Here is a 24,100-nt window from a genome sequence, read left to right as displayed (position 1 = left end):
AAAACTATCCTGCCTAAACTAATTAATCCAGCATTTCCATGTGGGCGGCCATTAGAAGGCAATGCTGGAGGACGGTGAGAATCCTTCATAATGAAACTTTTCTATTAATGTGGCTGGGGCCGTTCGGCAGACGGTGTGGAGAAGACACACCAGACAGTTTAATAAATGGTGATGCTGCTTCCTCCATTAAAAGCTCCAATCAGCATGTAGCGGTGCAACATTAGCCAAATCTCTCCTTGCTGCTGTCTGTGATATGAGACGTAATGCATTTTTTAATTTGTTGTTGAGAACTGAAATAACAACAGGATGTGAATGGTCTGTGTAAACATGTTGCTGTCCCAAATCGCAGATTCATAAGTGAACAACATTAGAAAAGAAATGTTAACATTAATTTGACACATCCACAGATGGATGAGTGGGTAAGTGCAACTGTTATTGTTGCAGAGACGACTGAACTACATCTCATACAGATGCATACAAACAGTCACCGCTGGAATAATCTCATACATATGCAGTGGTGGCCCTTCCTGATTTCCTTTTTTTTTGTATGTGTGTATGTTTGTCACACTTAAATGTTTCAGATCCTGAAACAGATTTAAATATTAGACAAAGATAATCCAAGTAAACACAAAGTTCCTAAATGAAGGTTTTTATTATTAAGGGGAAAAAATCCAAATAATATGCAAAACACTAGGAAATCAGGAAGGGGGCAAACACGTTTTCACACCACTGTAGTTTGTGTTATGGGAGTTTTTGGATGTATGCAGTGTCACTGTATCTAATACAACATGTGATTCATGCAATAAATTATCAGCAGGGAGGAAATCTCAGTGCTACCCGTTGGTATGTAACTGTCCCTTTGCTTTACCCACACGAAAGATTCTCTAAAAAGCTATGTTTTGAATAATTAATGCTTTTAGCGTCTTCATCATGCATATTGTAAAAGCTGCTTCTGTGCCAAACTTCTTTTTTGGCGCCCAATCTTTCAGGGCAACTTGAATGAGGTCAAAATGATCAACTTGTCTTTGCTGTTTGTTTGCCAACAAAGTCATAATTTATAATGATGTGGATCTTCGTGGGTTTTAGGTTTATTTTTGTATGTTTTTATGTAATATTGTTTCTTCAAATGTCCTAAAATTTTAACCATAAAAGATATTAAATGATTTTTTTGATTGCTGGATGGAATCTTAGTTAACTGCTAAAAGTCTTTAAGCGTGTTTCACTGTAATGTAAGCTTGTTACCCTGACACCTGAATACAAGGCCAGCCTTCAAATTAAAGTAGTGTGATTAGCTAGCTAGACAGGTCCACACTGCAGGTTTATGATCACTCTACATGTAAAGGAAATGGATCCATGTGCTGTCTTCTTCACCAAACTTTCCATGCTGCTTTTTCAAATGCAGCATTTCCTGATAACTATGAAAACACAGCTTCCTTCTCAGATCAGTTCTTAGTTCTTGAATAGTTGTGAAGCTGTAAGCATATATTAATCTTTTTATTGCTAAGAATTTCTGAGCCTAGATAGCTTCCAGCCCTTATCTCCCTAAAGGGTCGCCTAACTGTGCCAAATCAAACATGCAAGCATGATCTGCGTTTCATGCAAGCCCGGGGGTATGACTAGGAAAACACTAGCTTGTGACCTCCTGAGGCCGAGTTTGTGTCTCCTCCCGGTGTCAAACTGGAGCTCCATGGTGTAGTGCTGACCACTACACCATGGAGCCACTGAGGATCTGGCTTAGACACACACAATCTGTTTTTTGCATCACAGAGTCACTTGCTGTAAAGTGTGCAGGTCTCAGTAGTATTTGAAATGTAAAATTGTTGCTTTGTTTTCCGGTGAATGTTTTGGTGCTCCTGTTTGGCTCTAATGGAATGAGGACTCCAGCTGTTTCTCCACTGTGTTTTATTCTAGGGCTTTAATGTGCTTACAGTCTACTCTTTCAAGCTGTGAAGTTTTTGCACCTAATGTTGAGCTCATGTTTTCTTTTACGCTGTTTTATTGGCGTCCCACAGCATAATCAGTTTCTTTTCACAGGTTGAAGTGGGCGATATTATTAAAGTAAATGGCAGTGATTTCGTTCCTGCGGATGCTGTCATTTTATCATCCAGGTATACGAGCCTGCCAGACTGTGGGGAACTTCTCTCTCTTTCTTCTTCTTGCTCTATCTCCGCTCTGCCTAAGGAAGTGATGGTTAGATAATTTACTGAATCCACATTGTCAAAATGCTTTTGAAGGTATGTAAAAGATGCTAAATATGATCAAATGCTCTGCAGTCTGGCAGGATAACCATCATTTGCTTAGGTGGGGTAATGGTAATGTGACTTTTGATTAGATTTGATCAATCATGAGGCTACCCACCTCCTTCACCTTTTCAAAAACCATTTGGACCTGCTGTGAATAGAACTTCTGAGTGTTTTTCTACCCTCTTAAAATCTATTGAATATTGTTCCGAAGTTCTTCTTAAAAAGATAAGGAAGTCTCATTTGTGTTAAAACATGTCCTCTGGTGGGACAGCATCCAAGTGCTGCCAGCTGTTTTGCTGTTTCTAAATGGTTTGCCGAAAAGGGGAACAGAACCTCTGACCACACAGGACTGATGGTTGTGCTCTTCTCATCTACCAAAAACTGAAACCGTTGTCTCTCTCCCCTTATGTGTTTGCTGTTTGTCTCTTTATTTATTTTTTTCCTTTCCATTTCTACTTTTCGATCCTCATCCTCTCTTACCCTCCCCTCCCCTCCTGTGTGAACAACTGCCACACTTTCTCTCTCTCGCCCCCTGCTGGTGCGTGGTTGGTAATATCAGGTGGCTGTTGGGGAAGTAATCAGAGCGGCAAATGGGGATCACCTCCCGGCTGACCTCGTCATTCTGTCATCCAGGTCAGGAAACAAGCAACACTGAGAACAAAACAGCAGTGGGAGAGATAGGGGCTGTGTGTACGGACCGGAATGAGAGATCCTCCTGAAACAGTGAGATAGATTTTATTTTCCAAACTCGTGGAAGGACGAGGCCTGCAATCATGCTGGCAACAACCAGATATTTAAGCGCCTCGGTCAAAGAGCACCACGCTTTGAAGTTTAGCAGCCATGGCATTGGCAGTTATTGTGTTACAATTTATGTTACAGTTATGTGACACGTTTAAATGTTTGGCTGAAACTTCTAACAGTGCTCAGAGTGAATGAAGCATCTAGACATAAAGGATCATGTTTTCCTTTTTGTAGATTCTTTCTTTGGGTCTTGAATATGTTATCCTTGCATGGCTTGTAAGGCACCCTGAATGCAGCAGTTTGTTTTAATGTTGCAGGTTGCATGCAGTCGCATTCCAAGATGAAATCATCTCGGATTCATAGTTTTGTCAACTTTGCATGTTCCGTACCGAAGCGGTAGTTTGCACAGAGTCTTACTCTAGAAGTCACTTCCTGACAATTGCAATAGACTTTTGCTCATTTCCATGAAACAAAACTTATTTGATGGCTAAAACAGCTGACCAGTTGAGTAAAGCGTCACTGTCTTAAGTGTAAATACATTGGTAATTTAAGACAGTAGCTAACTGGCGACCCAGCTCACCTTAACAACTGGCATGCTCCAACGCTGTCCCTGTGCCCAGAGTCTGTCAGAGTCTGTATGTCTGCTTTGTTCGTTGTGCTGGGTATGCTTGCTCGCTCAGATCGCCCCACTCTGATGTGTTTTCTCTCTTTTTACTCTTGTCCCTTTGCAATGTACTTTCACTTTTCTTGAAAGACAGTTAAGCTTAGTGGCAGCACCAAACAAAGATGTTGTCTCTCCTAAGAGTGTTACTGTACGATTAAATGGCTAACTTCACTAAAACATTGATATAGTTCCCGAGTTGCCTCTACAGCAGGGGTGTCAAACTCAAACACACAGTGGGCCAAAATTCAAAACTGGAACAAAGTCGCGGGCTAACGTTAATATTTATTGAAATATATTTATTCCTCCAGATATAAGAATGAATTTTTTCTTATGGACTCAAACACGTTTTGCTGAAAAACTGAATATGGAACAAGCAAAGCTTAATACTAAACAATATATATATTAGCTGTGTAATACCAGTAGGCCAGCTCTGATAGTAATTTGGTATGGCTTCGCGGGCCAAATGTAATTAGGTTGCGGGCCAAATTTGGCCCACGGGCCAGAGTTTGACACCTATGATCTATAGCATCTTTGTTTGCAGTGCTTTAATCTTCTGCTGCTATTCTGTGATAGCCATTTTCTATCTCATACTTACTTTATTGTCTAATAGTTACTAAATAATCAGTACTATTTTGCATATTGATTTTAATATATAGTTATAATCATATAAAACAAGAGCAGGTTGAATATAGTGTAATATATGGTTGAATTTAGAGTTTTACTCTTATATTCTCGTACCACAAATGTCTAAACCCTCTCCCCCCACAACAGTGAACCACAGGGTATGTGCTACATTGAAACATCTAACCTGGATGGAGAAACAAACCTCAAAATCAGACAGGTGACTATCTCCTTATTAGTCTTTCTTAAGTTCTCATTGTATGCAGTGTGTTTTAATGCTGCTGTAACTACACCAACAGGGACTCCAAGTGACTGCAGACATAAAAGAAATTGACAGCCTGATGCGTCTGTCCGGGCGGATGGAGTGCGAAAGCCCAAACCGACATCTGTATGAGTTTGTTGGGAACATCCGCTTGGATGGACACAGGTGGGCTCAGATGCAGAGCTCTGTGACTGGCTCGCTGCTCCTCTCACTAACTTAATAGTCCATTAGCTAGGAACAGAGCCAGAATAATTATGAGGTTTCAGGGCATCTTTTATCTTTCTGCTGAATAAATGAAAGACGTTGTTGCAGTGATATTTAATTATGAATCTGTTTCCATTGTAGAGAAAATGCATTGGATGGATGCTTTTAGGATATCTAGGATAACATATCTTCATTCTGGGAGTCTGTTCCAATAAAGCTCTTCTTACATGAATATTATTAGTGGAAATCAAGGGTTTTCCTGTTGATGGGAATTGTTTTGAAACAAAGATAAGCCATGTCATTTTCAAATGATGATTTCATTCTTTGTCTTATGCTAAAATGTGTTTGATGATCTGAAAGATGTAAATGTGACAAATATGCAGAAAAAAACAAGAAAGTGGAAAATGCTTGTGCACAGCACCGTACATTTCAGTTATTGAGTACGCTTATTGTTTGCATGGTCTGAAAGGGTAATATGAATTCACTAGTTGTATGTAAAAGCAACAATTATTGACTGAGGGTGAGATAGGGTGAGATATTTAAACAGCAAAATGTCAGCCGTGCTTCTCAATACAGCACGGTACCACTGGGTCCAGACCAGATCTTACTGAGAGGAGCCCAGCTGAGGAACACACAATGGATCCACGGCGTGGTAGTCTACACAGGACATGACACAAAGCTCATGCAGGTGAAGCACATTTGTGGATTATTTGTGTAGAAATAGTAAAACAATCACTGTTGTGAGCAGAAGTGACGTATTTATACATGTTACAGGGCCAAAGCTGTTAAACTGACTGATTAATTAATATATGCTGTACAAACTGTATGCCAGGCTGCTTCTACTGGTGCTTCTCAAGCGTTAGTACTCACATGCTCATAAGTGGTTTGTCATTATGACTCAGATCATGTTTTTTGGGTTTCATATTGTCATCAACAACAGAGAAACACTATTGTTTGTTCTACTTCTGGTTTTTTTTACCACATCTCTTTTTTCACGTTTTACCCAGAATTCCACGCGGCCTCCTCTGAAGCTGTCCAACGTGGAGCGTATCACCAACTTTCAGATCCTTGTGCTGTTTGGATGCCTGCTGGCCATCTCTCTGGTCTGCTCCATTGGCCAAACCATTTGGAAGGGCCAGTATGGCAACGATGCTTGGTACATGGATCTCAACTGTAAGAGTCCCGACAGCCTACGCTGCACATCTAATTCCACATATTTTGTCTCACTTGTTCATATCAGCTTATTTCTTTGTCATTTTAAGTTCCTAAATGCTGGTATGTGTCGTGGCGTTTTTGTGTTGCCTCAGTTTAAAACTGTGTTTCGCTTTACAAGTGAAATATGTGGCAATGTGGGAATAAGAGAATTCCCTGTTAATGAGAAAAGTCGTGACGTGCATAAATGTGTCGTGAATGAGTGTGATTGGGAAAAAATGGTTGAATATCACTGCGCTGCTGTACTTTTTTGTTCCTTTCTAATGTTCTGTTTGATTTTGTTGTTTTCTTTGTTGTCGTTTTTTTAACAGCTCCAGGTAACAACCATTTAAAAGCCTTGGCCATCCGTGAATGACCCTCCCTTACTAATCCCTTACTGAAGCTCTGCCTTTGCTAAGCAAATGAAGCCCCCTACCCTCGCCCCCTATATGGTTGCCCTACTTTGTACGGGCCCATGCCATGGACAAGCACATACCAGGGATCCAACGATAGGTTTTCCCCTCCAGCTCTCTTATACCTTCGTCTAGTTTTTTTTCCTTTGTCTTTTTTTCAGTGCCTGATTAAAAACAGTGTCTCACTTTTCTTTCATTTTTTGTGTCACGTTAAACGCTTTGCAGCTCCCAAGCTTCAGACTATCATTTGTTCCCACCTCATTTTTCACCAGAAATAAAGAGCAGCATTTACTTTGACTGCGAGGGAGATGAGGTTGTGTTCGGGAAGCTTCTCGTGGCAGGAGGCTTATACGTGTTTATTGCCTGAACACAACATGTGGTGCAGCCCAAGGGACGAGAACTGACATTTTCTAAATGCTTCTGCAGCGATCTTTCCTTGTGTGGATTTTTCAAAGAATAGATAGAGTGGGGAGGGATAGAAGTGAAAAGCTGCTCAGTTTTTACTTCTGTTCTCAAACCATAATAGAAGATGGCTCAATTTTAATGTTGACATTACAGACGTTATTGCAGTTCAGAATTTGTGCTGCTCAGTTCCTTAACGCGGCAGCTGCTGTGATGAAGCTCTGAACCTGGTCTGCAAAGTGATTATCGTGACCCTCTGGCCATTACTCTGTACCCTGATAGGCCTGTGTAGGAGAGGTTGTGCCCTGGTCAGTTCAAGCTTACATTATGACTTACACTGACCCTTTTGATGAGGTGTTCCATTGGCTTTCATTGGTTTTCTCAGGGTTTTGTCCTCAGTGGCATTAAAACCCACTCTTAAAAGATTCCATATCAAAGTGTCGAGGGGAGTGTAAATTATAAGGCAAGCATCCATCTTGAGACTGATTTGATTTCCATAAGGAGTTGTTGAGGCTCTGTCCAGTGCATATTATCCAACCTGTGGTAAAAGAGAGAGGTGGGGAAACTGCCACGTCGTAAACATGCAATTTCACCACGCTGCCTTGTTGTCTTAAATTATTGTAACTTCACCCACTCAACAGCATTACAAGAGTAAATGCAAAGATCCCGACACACATCACAAACAGAAAGCTGTGATTGTGCATGTTGTTTAAAAAAAGATTTTGTTGTTGAAATCGTGACAAACTAATACAAGAATGTATGGTTACTGATTCTTACACTCTTTCTGGAGGTAGTCATGCTGACTGTTCTTCCAAATGTTGCAATGCTAACTGACACTTTGTCACTTCTGCTTGCAGCATGATGAGGGGGAAAGGCTTTCTCGCTCTTGCATAGACACGCCATTTAAAACAACGTAATTAGAATGATGCAACCAAACAGTTTACAGTGAACTTTGTGCAAGTTTCTTCACTTCAGCTGGTTAGAACATATTACTTTCACATACAAGTGACATCAGATTGGTTTGTGACCTATGCATGTCCTGTTTGCTAAGGTTTTAATGCTGCTCTGCTGGTCCGATCCAGTGTCACTCTGTTGTTCGATAGCAGCATTTCTGCGTGACATAATAAGACGACTACTGAAGTGAGGTGATGGTCATTAACACCCAAACTATTGTGCTGGCATAATCCACCCACTCTTTTCCACTCCTTCTTGGTTGAGAATGTGCTATGGACTGAATCTCCCTCCTTTGTCTTGAGAGCATCTGTTTGTCCCCCCCCACTTCTGAAAACATTTTCCCACCTACATGTGTTGTTGTAGCAATAGCTTCCATTCTGCCACTGCCACTCTTTGTGCCATTCAGTTTTTTTGTTTTGTTTTGGAATCGTTCTTTCATGGGGAAGGGCTCGCCCCTCTCAACCGCAATGCTAAGATCAAGGCTTGGGTTTAGGAAGGTAACATTTGCACCTCCTGCAAGCTGAGGAAAGGTAAATCACATCCCTCCTGTTTTCATATTTGGTGTCAATGGGATTACATGTTGATCATTGCCAATTGTTCGGGGCTCTCGGGGGAACCGGCATCATTTTGCATAGTGCTTTGTGGAATCATTGCCTGGATCATGCTGGATGCCAAGGCTGCTGCTGCTGCGACACTAATGACATTTGAGATATTTCAGTCCCTGTTCGCTACTTTCAATCTTTGGGACATTAAATTGGATTGCTAATCGGTTGAGTTGTAAGAGGATGAGGTTGGGTGGAAGAAATAGTTAATTCCAGCTAATGGACGATATTAACCCAAAACATTCTCCAGATTGGGATAATGTTGATCATTGGCTGGAAGTAGCTTTGGGCATATTGATTTAACTAACAGATAATAATGAACCAACACTGATGAGTCTTCTGTGTATTACTTCTTTTTTTTTTTGTCTAAAACTCTTCCCCTTGTAGATGGTGGGGCAGCTAACTTTGGCCTTAACTTCCTCACCTTCATCATCCTGTTCAACAACCTCATCCCCATCAGTCTTCTGGTCACGCTGGAGGTCATCAAGTTCACCCAAGCCTTTTTTATCAACTGGGTGAGTTCAAGTCCAGATAGATGTGCTGTTTTTCAGACAGTGTTTCTGCATAGGCAGTTACCTGCAATTCAACTTTCACTACTTAATCTTGGATCAGATTGCTGCGTCTTTTGTAAAAGGGAATATTGGAGCGATGAACGCTGACAAATCACGAGGAGTTTTCTTCACAGCAACTCTTAGCAGTGTTGATGTCGTTTAGTGACTCTCATCAGCATTCTTTCTGGAAAAACTACAAGAAGCATCAAATAAAAGATTAACATAGCAGCCGGCGAGTACGTGCCAGACTTTTCCTTTATAGCTGGTAGAAACCAAAAAGAGCTAAAAGAGAATGAAGGTTGGACTGAAGTCTGTCAGGTCAGCACATGACTCCAGATGAATGTTGATGTTGCTGTGCATCGATTTGTTAGGAAGACAACTGTTGAAGTCTTTTCCTCTATGTCTGCTATATAAGGTGATGTGACTGTTTCAGCTTGACAAGAAGCTGAAGGTGGTAACATGGGGTCATCAAAATAATTTTAAACACCATTACTATATTTACATCTGCACATAGCACTGCAAAGGGAAAACACATCTAAAAGTCGATGTTAACCGTTTGGTTTAGCATCATGAGTGTCTGTAGTAAGTAGGTCAACTTCACTGAATGTCTTGACTGAGGCATCCATGTTTCCTTTATTTTGGAAAAGTTATTTTGAGCAACTTTTAAGTTTAAATGAAACCCTAGCGAGTAAATTTTAGTAACATTTAGGACACTTCTGTTGGTTTCCCTTTGGTTCAGTATTTTCTCCGGGGAAACTTGACTGTCAGGCTTGAAGTAAAGCACCAGTTTTTGGGAGACTTTGTTCATATTTTCTAAATTGATGTGAAGATTGTTAAGCAAACATGTTGTTTGTTCAGTAACGTTACATTTTAAGTTCTTCCATGATTGTTTTCAGGACACTGATATGCTATATGAGCCCACAAACACACCTGCCATGGCCCGCACCTCCAATCTGAATGAAGAATTAGGCCAGGTATATATATATATTTTATATTGTGCACTTATTTGAAAGAGATTTCTTTTAAAGTGTTCTGTTTCTCTTTCCTTTCAGGTGAAGTACATTTTCTCAGACAAGACAGGAACTCTCACCTGCAACGTGATGCAGTTCAAGAAATGCACTATTGCCGGTGTGGCTTATGGGTATGTTGAGCTTTCCTCCCTGTTTTTCCATTTTCCCTGCCTTCGTCCTCATATCCTCTGGCCTTCATTAAGTGCCGAGTGTGCATCATAGTGCATCTGGCGTTTCATTCTCCCTCCCTACCTTCTCATTAGCAGGTACATCAGTGCTCCTCTCGACATAAACTAAAAATAAAAAGTGGGCAGGCATTTGCAAGCAAAGGCACTTTACACTCTCCGCTGCGGGTGTTTGTTCGTTGTTTGTCATGTTGGAGATGTTTGTGAAGGCTGGCTATGCCTCTTTGTACTTTCCGAGTGTGGTGCGAGCTCGATGTTGTTTTGATATAACTTGGTAACTCACAGTATCGGATTATAAACACAGGGTTTTAACCAAAATGAATTTATTTTTCCTCCACTCCTGTAGCTTACAAATTCTTTTAGCTAGAGTTCAACATTAAACATTAAATCACTCCTAAATGCCTTTTTCCTCCTGCTCATTTCATTTTCATGCATAGATAATGAGCCTCAGTGTTCACAGAATCAAAGAAAGTGCAGGCGTGACAGTACATGTTTAATCCCATTAGGATTCAATTAAAAGCGTGATTGATGAAGTGCAAGCTGAGGACAAAAGAGTATTTTATTTGGAGTTCTCTGTACTTTCATTAGGCTGTGATTGTGAGTCCAGTGGGAGCACTGACAGTTTGTCACTGTCGATCCCTGGGTCAGCAGCGTAAAGCCCGTTTAAGTGTTGCACGTGCTGGTGATGTGAAGCCTCCGAATCATTGCTGATATTTGTGTCGTAACCATTGCTGGTGTGGATTAAAGGTTTGTATGATGTTCTTGGTATGTAATGTTTTTTTGTTTCATGGTTATATTGGTGGTTAAACTTGCTGACCAGAGACTTGCACTCACTCCTCCTTTAAAAGGCTCGAGATTTTTCTTTGATTCTCTGAAAGACGCACTCCCTGTTACGCAACTGATAAATATGGATGAGAGTTTCATAGCAGGAGGGAAGACAACCAGTTCTAATAAGTCGAGAATTTTCAAGATGCCATCGTTTGGACATTGCTTCCCCATCTTTTTTTCTTACGCGTTTCCAAAATTAGACGGCTCAGAAACGGTTGACTCTAAAAGTTCACTCTTCTGGATTCATTGTCCAACATACTACAACAATGTCAGCTGTACTACTACGTTCTAGCTCTGCCCAAGCCAATTCATTTAATTTACAAAGTCAAAAAAATAACTTTTTATCTCACATTTATTTTTCTTTTCAAAGATGATTGTGTCAGCAAGTTTGTGCTGGGAGGTTTTGATTTGTTCTTTTAAATGTGTCCATAAGACTTGAGTCATTGTTACCAGTCACCATTTTAGAGGCCAGATCAAACAGGTTGGTGTGTGCTGTAGTAAAAAAACTTATTTAATGAAGGACTTTAGTCATACAGAGCAGTAATACTGAGCAATATTTAATAATATAAACACCCAACACGGGCCAATAGTAAAAGAGCGTGGCATACTTGAGTCTGTTTTGGATATTGTTATATAATATGAATAACTGGAACTTCCTCCTTTCCTGTTATAGATGCTTTCAACTGTCTGTTAATCATGAAATATGGATGAAGTAGTTCAGAGGCAGCTCTTGCTTAATTAAACTTTAAATTCTCAAATTAACATACTTGCATCCTTTTTTAACCTTTATTTTAATTTCAGAAGAACAGCTTTTAAATATCAAGCAGTAAGTAATAACATATTGTGCAAAAGGGATAATACGAGTAAAGCAAAGATAAAATGAGGCATGTTTTTGTTCAAATGAATGAACAAGCATGTGTATAGATCTTAGTTTGTAGCGTGACTTGTAATTTAGTGCCAGAACACGCACACAAAGCCCCCCCGACGCTGCCGCCCGCATGTGTTCCTCTACACAAATTAAGTGCTGCTGTAATTAATAAAGACATCCCCAAGGGTGTAGACATTAATTAATTCCACTGGATTGGAGTCCCAATCTGAGGGAGGCTCCCAGAATCCTCCTGGCTTTTTATTTAAGGCTAGAGTGAAAGCACAATTATGTAAAGATGTGCTCAAATGACAGAACTCTTCTTTATTTTATTTAAAAGTGTCTTAACGAAGCATAGAAGCATATAGTAGAGGATATGTGGTTGTAAGTCTTATACAAACGTATTGTTGCTTCAAATAGTCCCATTGTTTCATTGTTGTAGGTAAAAGAGTGAAGCTTGGCTGTATGAGTTTGGATCTAATGGAATAATGCTGGAATGCTCTTTGGCCACATTCAGTTTGTAATGTTCTACTACGTTCATTGGTGACCTTGAAAATATGCACCGAACTGTGGTAGCCTGCTGACAGCTGCTACAATTATAAAATGATTTCTATTCATTTCTATTTTTACTACTTTGTCTTTCTTGGATTGTTTTCTCCTTTGATTTTGTTGACTTCTCTTTAGACATTTGAGTAAAATGTCTCCACTGTAACACCTTTTAATGATCTTATTTTGTAGTTGTTCAGTTTTTACGTACACTCAGTTTTTTTGTTATCAACCTTACAACATCTACTGGGTGAATCCAGCACTTTATTTAGTTAGAATCAACCATACAGCTTACTGATGTCATATATACCAGTCACTCTAGCAAGTGTTACAAACTAAATCGAGTAATGAAGAAGGGGAGACTACCTCTGAATTCTTCACGTTCAGTTGAAGCTTTGACACAAGTAGGCCTCCAAACAAGACAATGATCCCCAAAACACATCATTAATCATTATGGGATGGACACATGAGGCTAACAATAAGCTTCTGGACTTGCCTTACCAAAGCCCCAAACTCAAACTTATTAAAAATCTTCGGTTTGGCTTTAAAAGCTGTTTTTGTGCCAGGATGCCAACCAATTTAAACGAACTACCAATTCTGCCCAGAAGACCAAAATTGTGCCAGAAGCAACTTCATTAAGCAACATTTAACCAAATACGAGTGGGGTTGTGTGTATACTTTTGTCCCTGTGCAGACTGGAGAAAATCCAAAACAAACTTGTGCAGCCAGTTCTTGGTTTTACAGTAATTCCACCCTTGACAAATAACAGTACAAAGAAATCTAAAAACCCCAAATTACCATGACATTCACTTCTGACCACAACCGCATATAAAATGAAAATAATAGGGGAAGAACGGTCCGTCAAATCATGCACAATTTGAATAGATATACAAAAGCATGGTACTGAAAGCTGTCTCCTTTTTTGTTTACTTTTGCTTCTTAATGATCACAGCTAAAATAACACCTGTAATGTACGGAAATAACAATTTTCATTTTCCACATTTACTAAGGTAAATGATGACTAGTGGAAAAAAGCACAGTTGGGCTTCTTTCCAAAGTATTTTCTTTAATTAATTGTTGCAAAAAATCAAAGAAGGATGGGTTTTGTAATTGGACGGGTTCTCATATAGTGCTTTTCTACCCTTTTTGGGCGGTCAGTATGAATTCAATGCCTCACTGACCCATTCACATAAGCACTTTTCTCTCAATGCATCGGGGTGCATCTTGGGGTTCAGTGTGTTGCCCATGGATATTCAGGCATGCAGGCTGGAAACATTCAGGGATCAACACATCAAACTTCTCATTAGCTGATGGCTTGCACTACAGCAACCCCAAAAAAGAAGAAAACTTGGAGTTTTAGCATGTTGCCAGACTGTTTCTTGAGAACAAAGAGACGATGTATAATGTAAAGATATATCATTAAGTTACCCGTGAACATTGCTGGAATAGGTGTTTCTGTGTTTCCGGTCTTAAATGGCTAAGATATGTGACTGCTGGTTGTATGTAGTTCCTGGTAAAAAGTGTCAAGTATGAATATTTTGCACAACTGTAAAAAAATCTGGAAACAAATAAGTGATTAGAGGACACGCTATAATCAACGCTATCATCCTAACCACAGAACCTTAGCTAAGCTGCCACGCTCCAACTCCTCCTAAACGATCCCATTTTAACAAAAATCCTTGCGCCTGCACTTACCAACAGCATGTTCACGTAATGCTTTGTCAACAAGATGCTTTTTGTTCTCACTTTCGCTCCAACAGTCACGTCCCTGAGGCTGAGGAGGGTAGTTTTGCAGAGGACGACTGGTAAGACGATGGGTGTGAAATGGTGGTTGTTTTTATTCGCTCCCTGCTTTTGTGATGTATTAGTGCTGCCTTGCCTTGTGGAAATGGTGACTTTGAACACAATACCTCAGTGTGTGTTTGTTTTGTTGTTTTCTCTGTCCGTTCAGTAATTATGGGACGTGCTGTATGTGACTGTGGCTCCCGAATCAAAATATGTATCTGCTGTCGTAAATGTGCAGCTTCAAACATAGTAGCAGTCGTAGTATTTATAATGAACTGTATGAGTATTTCAGAATTGTGGCTTTCTCACAGGCAAGTTTAGAAAAGCAGGTTGATAGACAAAGCCTTCCAGCGTTTACCGTGTGCTGTGTGGAGGCTGAAGCTGTGCACCATATTCTCCTTTTCCCCAGTTGACATCAAACTTTTCAGCTGGAAGCGACACACCCACTTATTCTCTCTCTTTCTCACACATCCAGTAAACACACACACACACACACACACACACACACACACACACACACACACACACACACACACACACACACACACACACACACACACACACACAGCTCTGCTTCTGAGATCCATCTGCTCTAGAGTTGAGCTCTGCAGTAACAGCATGGGCGTGTCTCATCCATTTTGCATGGGGGATTGGAGCCTGTTTGTTAATAGCTATTATGCCAAAATATTGAGTCTTGCTACTTTACATCATGTTGCAGCTTCAGTGAAAGCATGTCTCATTATATTGTTATGTTTCCCCTCACTAAAGAGAGACTCTTTATTATTATGTGCTGCTAGATTAGAGAAACAAGGATTCCGACGCCTCTGATGCACCTCAAGCTTTATTATTTCCTCCTCCTGACGGTAACGGGTCAGCTCGATGTGCCGCAGGTTTGATCTGGAACTGGTCCCTGGTTATTGACTGCGAATAGCCAGCACCCTTGTTCCCATAGTGACAGGATCTCTGTGTGCTGGCAGATAATCAATAGCTGACTGTCCCGCTCACCCGGCCTTGTGCCTCGCAAATTTCATCAAGACAATCGACATTGCGAGATATACTATAGAGAAAGGTTGCGGCTTTCTTACCTATATAGGCTTAAAAATAATAATAATGGCACAAAAAATAATGCATTTGGGCTTCATGTGAATGTGCGTGTTTTATGTCATTTACAGATATAAAGGGGTGCTGAATAGCTCCCGTACATTCATTTGTAATTGGTTGTGTATTTGTAATATAAGAGTTCAAACTTAAACCTTTTTAGCTGAAATGGCTTCAGTCCTCTGTTTATATTCATGGAGGTTTTTAAAAACGCAGACTTTGTTTTCCTATTTCTCCATGACAGATTTTAATAAAGATGCAAGTGTGATACGTTTCCCTGCCTCCAGTGCATCTATGTAGGGGTAACACAATATCGACTCCTGCCCGGCTGTTTAATTGCATTTCTGTCTTTTCCCCATATTTCCTTCCCCCCAAAGCTCTATTTTCTGTGCAGTGGATGGAGTATTACTAGCTGGCGGGCTGCTGGCTCTTTGGGATCTGAACAGCATATCCTGTGGGATTAAAAAGAATTATGGTTGCTAATGGCATTCTCGGCAACATTTCTATCAAACCCCAGTGCCATGGCTAAAGCTGCTGTCTCCACGATCTATAGGTGTATTTATCACAGAATCATAAATTGATCCCTGCTGGAGAGCCAGCGAGTGGCTGGTGGCTACATAATCACTGCCCTAAGCCACTGTTACAGGGATAAAAATACATCCTTTCCTCTCATTTATCAGAAATGATTTTTTGAAGTTTTGCTTGACTTGTTGATTATTTTCTATCTTGCCAGAAATAAAAAAAAAAAAAAGCACTTCTGGCTTGAGACTAATTGGGTTTCCAGTAATTCATTAGAGCCTGATTAGTGTTTGAGTAATGCGGTCTTTTTTAGCTGCCAGAAATTCAGCCTGTCTGCTATCACTGTAAGCAGCTCCTCATGTGCTGTTTAATTTCTAAATTAAATTAAAATAAAAGGGGGACAGCATTTCTTATTTATGCAAATGACGAAAGAGGATCAGATTTACAAACAGAATAATGAATAAATGTATGCGCGTGGATTCCTTGGGAAATGATATTTCAGGGCACTGCTTTGTCAAAGCACGATCTGTGTCTGCCAGCATGGACAACATCCCAAATAGTGCCACTGTACATCCCATGGCTGAAGCCCGGGAGACCAGCATTTGCATTCTGGCTGCACTGTGTTTAATATTTTATTCAGCAAATGTCTATATTGTTGGCACAAAGCACTGGCTGTGAGATCTGTTGTGTGCTGCCAGTATACGTGTAAATTTGTTTTTCTAGAGCTGAAAAGATGAGTTGGTTAAAAAAAAAATTATAATTTCACTTATTGGCCAAATTATTAGGTATACCTCTAAACTCCTACGCCTTAAGCTTCAGACTGCTCTAAACACTCAGATTAAGGGTTCTTTGTTCCTCTCACCTCTGTGATGTCCCTGCTATGGATATTACATCATGTCCCACAGCTTTAGCTGTGAGCGCAGAACTTCCACAACCTTCTGTTTGCAAGGGGCAGCCCGTAAGAAGACTTTAAGAAGTAAAAGGGTGTACTTAATGGAGAGGAACTCCAAGCCACAATCATGCAAAGCTACTTTAGTAGAGTCCAAGAATAAAATATGTGGTGGTGGAAAGGATGTGATGCTGTAGGTCCACTTTGTGCATGTATTGTCCAGACACACGTCACTCAATTTACTGGACTTAGATTTTGAAGGTGGCTCTTAAAGTTGCCAGTGAGTGTATTTTGATGGGTGTGATTTTTATTTTTTAAATATCTATCATGCTGAATATTTTGTGTTATATTGAAAATGTCCCAGGACCCTGTGGGGACATTTAATATGTATACTTTTTACTCAGTTAAAACTAGACTAAATGATGATACAGTAATTAGTTATTATTAGTTAGTCCAGTTTTTAGGTTTTTGCAACAACACTGTTAGTGCTCGATGTAACGTTCAGGAACTCTGAGAGGCTGCACAGTGGTTGGCAGCTCAGAGCATTTCTTCTAAATGTTAATGAAAACCGTGGATTGTATGCAGTCTCACCAAGGCTCTAGCACATAAGAGTGGTACACAAGCACTGTTCAGTCTGCCTCCTTTTTATCTTAAGTTTTGACAGAATATCTTTTGATCACTAAGCAGAATCCTTGTTTTTTGTTGTTTTGCTAGTCGTGCCTGCTCTGAGGACAGCATGCTGTACTTTAGTGCTGTACAGTGTTGCTCTCAAGGATGCCAGCGTGTTCTGTTGTTTTGACTTCAGTGTCTCCTTTTTCCAGGCACAGCACACACTCATCAGACGAGGCAGGATTTAATGACCCGAGCTTACTGGAAAACCTCCAGAGTAATCACGTAAGTAATGTCAAGGTTCCCCGTCACCCGCTGCTGCCGTTTAGGACAGAATTAAGACGGATTTTGGATCTAATTGTGTGTGCTTGCATAATATCGTCTTTTGCATTTTAAGTAGCCTCTTTTTAGCTTTATTTTGTGCCTTTAAAATGGTGACGCATGCCTCATGTTATTATCTCACGAGACAAATTTGGCAACTGATGGATTTAATTGTTTTTAATATCAGTTTGACTAAAATCATGCTGAGGGGTGGATTACTGTTTCTTTGCATCAAGATTAGCCAATTCTGACAAAGCAGTGAGGTGCACTACTATCTTGCCATCCTTTGCAGGATTTTAAAGGGAGCTCTAATGACCACCTGTAGTCATGCAGTGGGTGAAAACGGTGATTGATTGGCTGTTTGAGTCACTGAGCTGCAGAGTGGTGTGGAGGAGGCAAAATGTCACATCCAATTAGGTGCAGTAGTACCGCCCAGGGAAAGTAGTAATCCCACTGTGATGTTTGCTTTGTTATGACAGCAGAATCTCTCCACACATTGAGTTTGTCTAAGATCTGCTTCAGTCTCACATTGATAGCCTCTCGCCAGTTTGTAATTATGGTTCATAACTGACTGCTGCTTGGAAACCAGGGTTTGCATGCATTTTGGTAACGATTTAGCCCGAATAATCTGGACGGTAATAAATCATAGATGTATGTTTTTTCTTTTTCCCCAGTCATTTTTTTCAAGGTAACTTCTAGCATATAGAAGACTGTCCTTTGAACTGATACGTTGTAGGCATGCTCAAAATTATGAAGGTTTTTGGTAGAAGCAAATCATCAACATTAAAGTTGATATATATGCTCATGGCTATTTTATTAGGTATGCGTGTTCAGCTCCTCATTAACAAATGTTTAATATCTAATATCGGCCAATCACATGGCAAATTTGCTTTTAGGCATGTAGACTCAAGACAACCTGCTGAAGTACAAACTGAGCATCAGAATGGGGAAGAAAGGCGATTTAAGAGACTATTCCAATATGGACCAAAATCTTAGGGAAATGTTTCCAGTTCCTCGCTCTGAATGCAAAAGGGCTCCAACCCTCTACCTGACAGAATGGTCAGTGAGTGTATAGCTATTCAAAATAAGGTTTTTTGCGACTCTCGCTAGGTGGCAGCACATGCTTGCTTCTAGAAGGACTTCAACAATACTAACCCCACGTAACCCTCAGTAATAGTGAGCTGAATTACCAAAGCGATATCAAGGTTTTTAAACATCACCTCAAACTTTCAAGACGTTGGTTTAATTAATGCACAATCAGTGCTTCACTTTCACTTAGATATCGCTGCTGGAGCTGCTGAATGAAGCGATGCATTTGACGTAACAGTCGATATTCTCCTGGTACAAGCGCTTCTTCTTATGGCCTTCAGAGTGCTTCTTGCATGAACATTACTAAGGAGAGGGGAATTAAGAGTGTTGACAGAAATAAGCACCCCCTCTGGTGCTTTTCATCTTCCCTGGACATGGTCCTCACCCACAGAGTTTCAATGGCTTCTTCATTTTCTCCTCCCCCTTAAACTTTTTCCCACACGGGCTGTGTCTGAAGCGATGAGTGTCTATCACTGCTGCTGTGACACAGGTTACCCAGAAGTTATTTGGGGTGGTAGCTGGCAGCACAGTATTTCCTGTCACATCTAATTGTGTCAGCAGAACAAAGTTCAGATGTCTGTACTGTCTGCCTAGTTTACCACCACCCTCGATGTCTTGCTGTCAGACGTGTGCTTTTCTTCTGAGAGGAGGAGTCGGTGTCATGAACTTTACCCAATCAAACGTCTGTCTGCTAGCATCTTTAAAGCAGGCCGGGAGGGAAGTGTAAATGCAGCATGTTGGGGTTTTACAGTGATTATTGGCTGGACTTGGTGTGGCACAGTAACCTCCCAATGACAATCCCATTATTGTCATTGGGTTTCCATGACAGCAGTCTTAATGAAAAGATCCCATCCCTTAAAGAGCAATTAACAAAGACCTGCTTTTAGCCTTAAACCTGCATCAGACATTAACCCTCATCCCAGTAAGGGTGTGAGAGCTGTCCAAAATACCTGCTCTTTAAAAGAAAACATGTCCTCACTCAATCACACACAGGTGTACGCACTCACACACATACTGTCCTGTCTTTCAGAGGATACCCGTCAACCCAGGCCAGATTATCATGCTGCTTGGAGGCAGGGAGGCCTCTCTTAGCCACCTGGACTGTAATAGACTCGATGTGTTGGAAGAGGCACTTTTAATTTGTCACCCCTCCCCCCTTCATTCATGTGATCCTTTGTTCCTCTCTTCACAACAGAAAGAACAAATTTAATAATACTCTGCGTGAGGCTGCAGCCTTTTGTTTGAGATGGGAGTGAAAACATGCACTTTTGAGCTATCTTACACCAGTACTCCAGTATTATTTAAACCTGCATCTGATATTAACCCTCAGATTTCCCATTAAGGAGGTGAGAGAGTGCAAAATCTCTGCACTTGAAAAGAAAGCATGTCCTCACTCTTAGGCTTTTATGTTCTTTGTGTTACTACAGGTTCGTGAGACCTATATTCATAATTCATTGGCTGGTATTAAACTCACTGCTAACAAACGTTTGCCGCCAGGCTGCTGTGTGTGCTGTTGCTGTATTATACAGGTCTGCTGCAGCCCTGCAGGCTGCTTATATTACTGTCTTGGCTGTAGTCGGTCACTGCAAGCCGGTGGTCCTCCAGCCTCAGCAGATGCCTGTCTAGGTCTGTCCCGTGGCAAGTTAGTCATACTGTTCCCTTCATTAATGTACAATGCCTCAGTGTATAGGTTAGGCCTTCTTTCATTAAATGAAGCACATTTCTACTGGATGAGGAGGCATGAGTCTGTCAGCAGCTGGCAGTTTCTGTGGGATCCTCTTGGCTCGTTATCCACAGTCATTAGCCTCTCCACGCTTGACTACTGAGTACTGAAGCCACATGTATTTCAGAGTTTGACAAAGCTTAGACTGGCTTTGAAACAAATGGAGTCATAAATCTTTGGGCGCTACACGAAGTGAAGGAAATTCATCAAGTGTCAGAGCTGCAATTAATAATGGTACCTGTTCAGGATTAGAGTTCTCCTGTGTAAGTTGCAGTCTTTGTGTTTAGATATAATTCTGCCAGCAGTTAAGTGTAGATTTGTGATTATAGTTTGCAAACAGGAATGTACCTGAACGGCAGTTCAAAAGAACTGAGAGTAAAGTTGTTTTTTGTGCTCTATTGTGCTCATAATGCAGCAAACTTATTTGGTCTGGTTTTATAAAACTTTAAATAAATGCTCCAGCAGACAGGTCACTGGAGTCTGCAGTGCATACTAGTATTAATAGAAGCTGTCTGTCACATTTGTAGCGGCTGCTGTAGCAGGTTGTGTACGTCGGCTGCAGGTTGATTATGCTCTGTCGGTGTGCACTCTCTGTCCTTGCTGTCTCTTCCTACAATACCGTAGCTGTTTTGCTTCTGTTACATGTTTTATGAAAGAACATTAAAAGTCAAAGTGCCCCTTCTTCTTCCTGTAGCCTACAGCTGCTGTTATCCTGGAGTTCATGACCATGATGGCCATCTGTCACACTGCAGTCCCTGAACGCATGGATGGAAAAATCATCTACCAAGCTGCATCTCCAGGTATATCCCACTTTTAAGTGGAATACACAATGTTATTACAGTGTGTGTCTGTTCACACACAGTAATTTAAGATCGTCAAAATTTACCAGACTTCTTCTTGATTCTGATGTTGTTTGTGACGTAGCATGTTGTCAGATTTTCATTTTCAACGTTTGTAGTCGTTAATCATCAAACTGTAAAACCAATGAAAAAAATGAAGCTACAGATTCTGCAGAATGAATCTACAGTGATAATCATTACAACTGAAGACATGGACAAAGGATTTCACTAAGACAGTGCAAATATACAAATAATTCTTTAATACCAAAATCTATTGTTCACTGATATATAATGGGACAGCACGCCTGCGCCCTTTGATGGCACAGTGTAAGCTTAGCTGTCGTCTTAACACATGCATCCTAACAGCAGCTAAAAATAGAAAAGAACTAGCTCTCGCAACACATGTTGCTGTGATTTAACGGTGTCAAAGACAAGTGTGAGAGTTGCAAAACTTCTCCTTTCCTTCCTTTGATTTTGCCCAGTGACACGTTTCTGTGTAATGCTACACCTCTCCTGTACAAGTAGGTTCAAAACTGCATGTCGAAAAGAGCAGATTTTAAATGGCTAGTTGTGCAGCTGTGTCTGGATCTGGTTCCAGGTGCTCTGCATAAATGGTCTTGTGTGTCCTTGATATTTCTCTTTGTTGTAGTATTTAATTTTCCATCTAGCGACCTTTGTGTCACAGCAAATGGAACACACCACTACAGCCTCCGGGCTCCAGTATTTCATAAAGACGTTTATGTAATCATCAGCGCACACACGAGCCAGGAATCATATTATAAAATGAAATCAGCTGTTTACAAAATGCATTCTTCAGTCCATCACATCCACGGGTGAACTTAACAGACTGAGACAGCTGTCAATCAGGAAGTTAAACACATAACATATTTCTAAACATCAAAGTTGCCACCATGACAAACATCAGATGAGGTGAAATCCACCACAGAGACTCTAAGAATAGGTTTTAGCGTTAATGCATAGAGATTGCTCTTAACAGCAGTAGTTATGTGTCCTGAAAATAATGCAGATTTCTGAAGAGACCAGCAGGTTTAACCTCCTAAGACCCGAACTCTTCCACGGCAGCATTTTTAATTTCTCTTTGATATTTGGGCTGATTGGGGCCCGATGAATGTAAAAACAAAGAATTACCAGATTTTTTATTTTTACCTTATTTTTGTTTCTAAGAAAAATGAGAGCCACATCTGAGGATATTTGTTTAAAATGTTGATAGAACAGTAGCAGCATAATGTCCTCGTAAGTGGATATCAGGCCCTTGTAGAGCAAAATTGAGTATTTTGGTCTAAATAACCCAAACTGTGATGTCCACATATGTGGACGCAGGTCCTAGGAGGTTAAAGGAAAAAGCATTTGACGTCAGTTTATAATGTACAAACATACGGCTGCAGTTTGTCAAATAGGTTGACATATCCCGATCGTTTTAAATATGTTTATTAGAGAACTGATGAACACTTTGATTAGAAAATAAGCTTTGCATCTTCATTTTGCTAATGACTTTTTGGGGGGCTTGGATTGCTTCAAACAGTCGTGTTCATGTGAAGCTTTGAGGTTTTTAGAGTGGTTGCAAAGAGCTGCTGGTGAAGTGAACTATAAAGAACAGTAGAGAGCTCTTTCTTGCCCTGCAGCATCCCCATGCACACGGTAGCTGGATCACAGGTTTCAGTCACTGTACTGAACCAGGTTCATGCAGCAACTGTGAAACATGGCTGCTGTGGTAAATACCAGGCTCAAATGTAATGTTACCTTGGATATTTGTAAAGGTGTTTTTATCTGTAACATTTTTCTTTGCTCCCCAGATGAAGGCGCTTTAGTGAGAGCAGCACTAAACCTTGGCTTCGTGTTCTCTGGTCGAACCCCAGACAGCGTCATTGTGGAAATTGTAAGTTGGACAAAACAAGTTAAAGAAAGGCAAACAGCCTTACAGGTCTGCTTAATCTATAATACTGGCATCATCGTGCTCCGGTCGGCATCTAAATAAGTCCCATCTGTAGGCTAGTTCATTTCCAAAAAACACTAAACTATCCCCTTGTCTATTTCACAGTACTTCATGAAATTTGTCAGATGTTTTGAAACAGAACTAAAACAAATACACTAAAAGTGGTTTTCCACTTGGATCACAGTGATGGAAAAACACAACATTTGCCGTGATTATATCCTGAGTTGATGCAGTGTGTCCTCTCCAACGCTCGGGTCACTCCTCCTGTTGTTCTCCTAATTGGCTAACCTGATGATTGCACTCAAAGAGCCTGAGGCTGAAAGGCCAGAGCCATTTCCTCTCTTTTTTTCGCCCCTTTTTGGTCGAACATCTCGTCTCCTAGACGTTTGTCCAATTTCTTAATCTTTATTAGACCTTCTAAAGCTCTCAGCATCTACTTTAATCACTCTGTCTTGTACCTAGCAGTGTCCACAATTAAGAAAGTTAATTGAATTTTACCTTGTTATTCTCCTTCCATCGGCTCAGTGCAAGCAACTGATAAACACATTTAAGTGCAATTAAAGCTGATTGGAGGAGGATGGCAGGCTTGGCTGTGCTACTTAAGATAACTTGTCTCAGAAGACTGAGGTTGAAGTGTCTCCTTCTGAATTACGTTAACGCTCACGTCTCTTTCAATTCAGGTTGGAACAGAGGAACGATATGAACTGCTTCATGTGCTGGAGTTTACAAGGTACAGTTATTATGTTTTTATTATGCATATACACCATCAGCATGCCTTATTTAACAGTCTTTTACTATAGAGTTTTCTGTTTGAGCCTCAGTAGCATCATCATTAATTAACTAATTAATCCTAGTTAACCCCACTGTGGTCACATGGTTATCTTGTTACCCACTCTTTGTTTTCAGTAATCATGTGCTAGCTCAAACCATGCATTACTTTAGCATTGTGGTAACACACTGCTGTTATTTCTCTCCTTAATCCACCTCCTTCT

The 24,100-nt window shown here is 40.5% G+C and overlaps 1 protein-coding gene across 3 annotated transcripts in view; it reads left to right on the top strand.

Moving 5' to 3' along the window:
* The window catches only part of atp8a1 (ATPase phospholipid transporting 8A1), a 110,057-nt gene that overhangs the window by 35,531 nt on the left and 50,426 nt on the right, over window positions 1-24,100 (top strand). The window contains exons 7-19 of one of the 3 annotated variants that reach the window (XM_085429072.1): window positions 2,803-2,876; window positions 4,420-4,489; window positions 4,569-4,696; window positions 5,312-5,423; window positions 5,743-5,908; window positions 8,685-8,812; window positions 9,745-9,822; window positions 9,901-9,989; window positions 14,043-14,087; window positions 17,395-17,467; window positions 21,010-21,115; window positions 22,969-23,051; window positions 23,789-23,838. In XM_085429072.1, the coding sequence (XP_085285198.1) occupies window positions 2,803-2,876; window positions 4,420-4,489; window positions 4,569-4,696; window positions 5,312-5,423; window positions 5,743-5,908; window positions 8,685-8,812; window positions 9,745-9,822; window positions 9,901-9,989; window positions 14,043-14,087; window positions 17,395-17,467; window positions 21,010-21,115; window positions 22,969-23,051; window positions 23,789-23,838 (1,202 nt within the window). Of the gene's footprint in view, window positions 1-2,034; window positions 2,109-2,802; window positions 2,877-4,419; window positions 4,490-4,568; window positions 4,697-5,311; window positions 5,424-5,742; window positions 5,915-8,684; window positions 8,813-9,744; window positions 9,823-9,900; window positions 9,990-14,042; window positions 14,088-17,394; window positions 17,468-21,009; window positions 21,116-22,968; window positions 23,052-23,788; window positions 23,839-24,100 lie in introns of all 3 variants that reach the window. The other 2 variants (XM_085429073.1, XM_085429075.1) reach the window with 2 other exon arrangements.

Source organism: Rhamphochromis longiceps, linkage group LG2 (genome assembly GCF_057381845.1).
Source record: "Rhamphochromis longiceps isolate RC_006_pf linkage group LG2, R_longiceps_female_GT1.1, whole genome shotgun sequence".
In the NCBI taxonomy this organism is placed as follows: Eukaryota; Metazoa; Chordata; class Actinopteri; order Cichliformes; family Cichlidae; genus Rhamphochromis; species Rhamphochromis longiceps.
The sequence above is the reverse complement of the archived record's forward strand: the minus strand, read 5'-3'. Positions and strand labels throughout refer to the sequence as shown.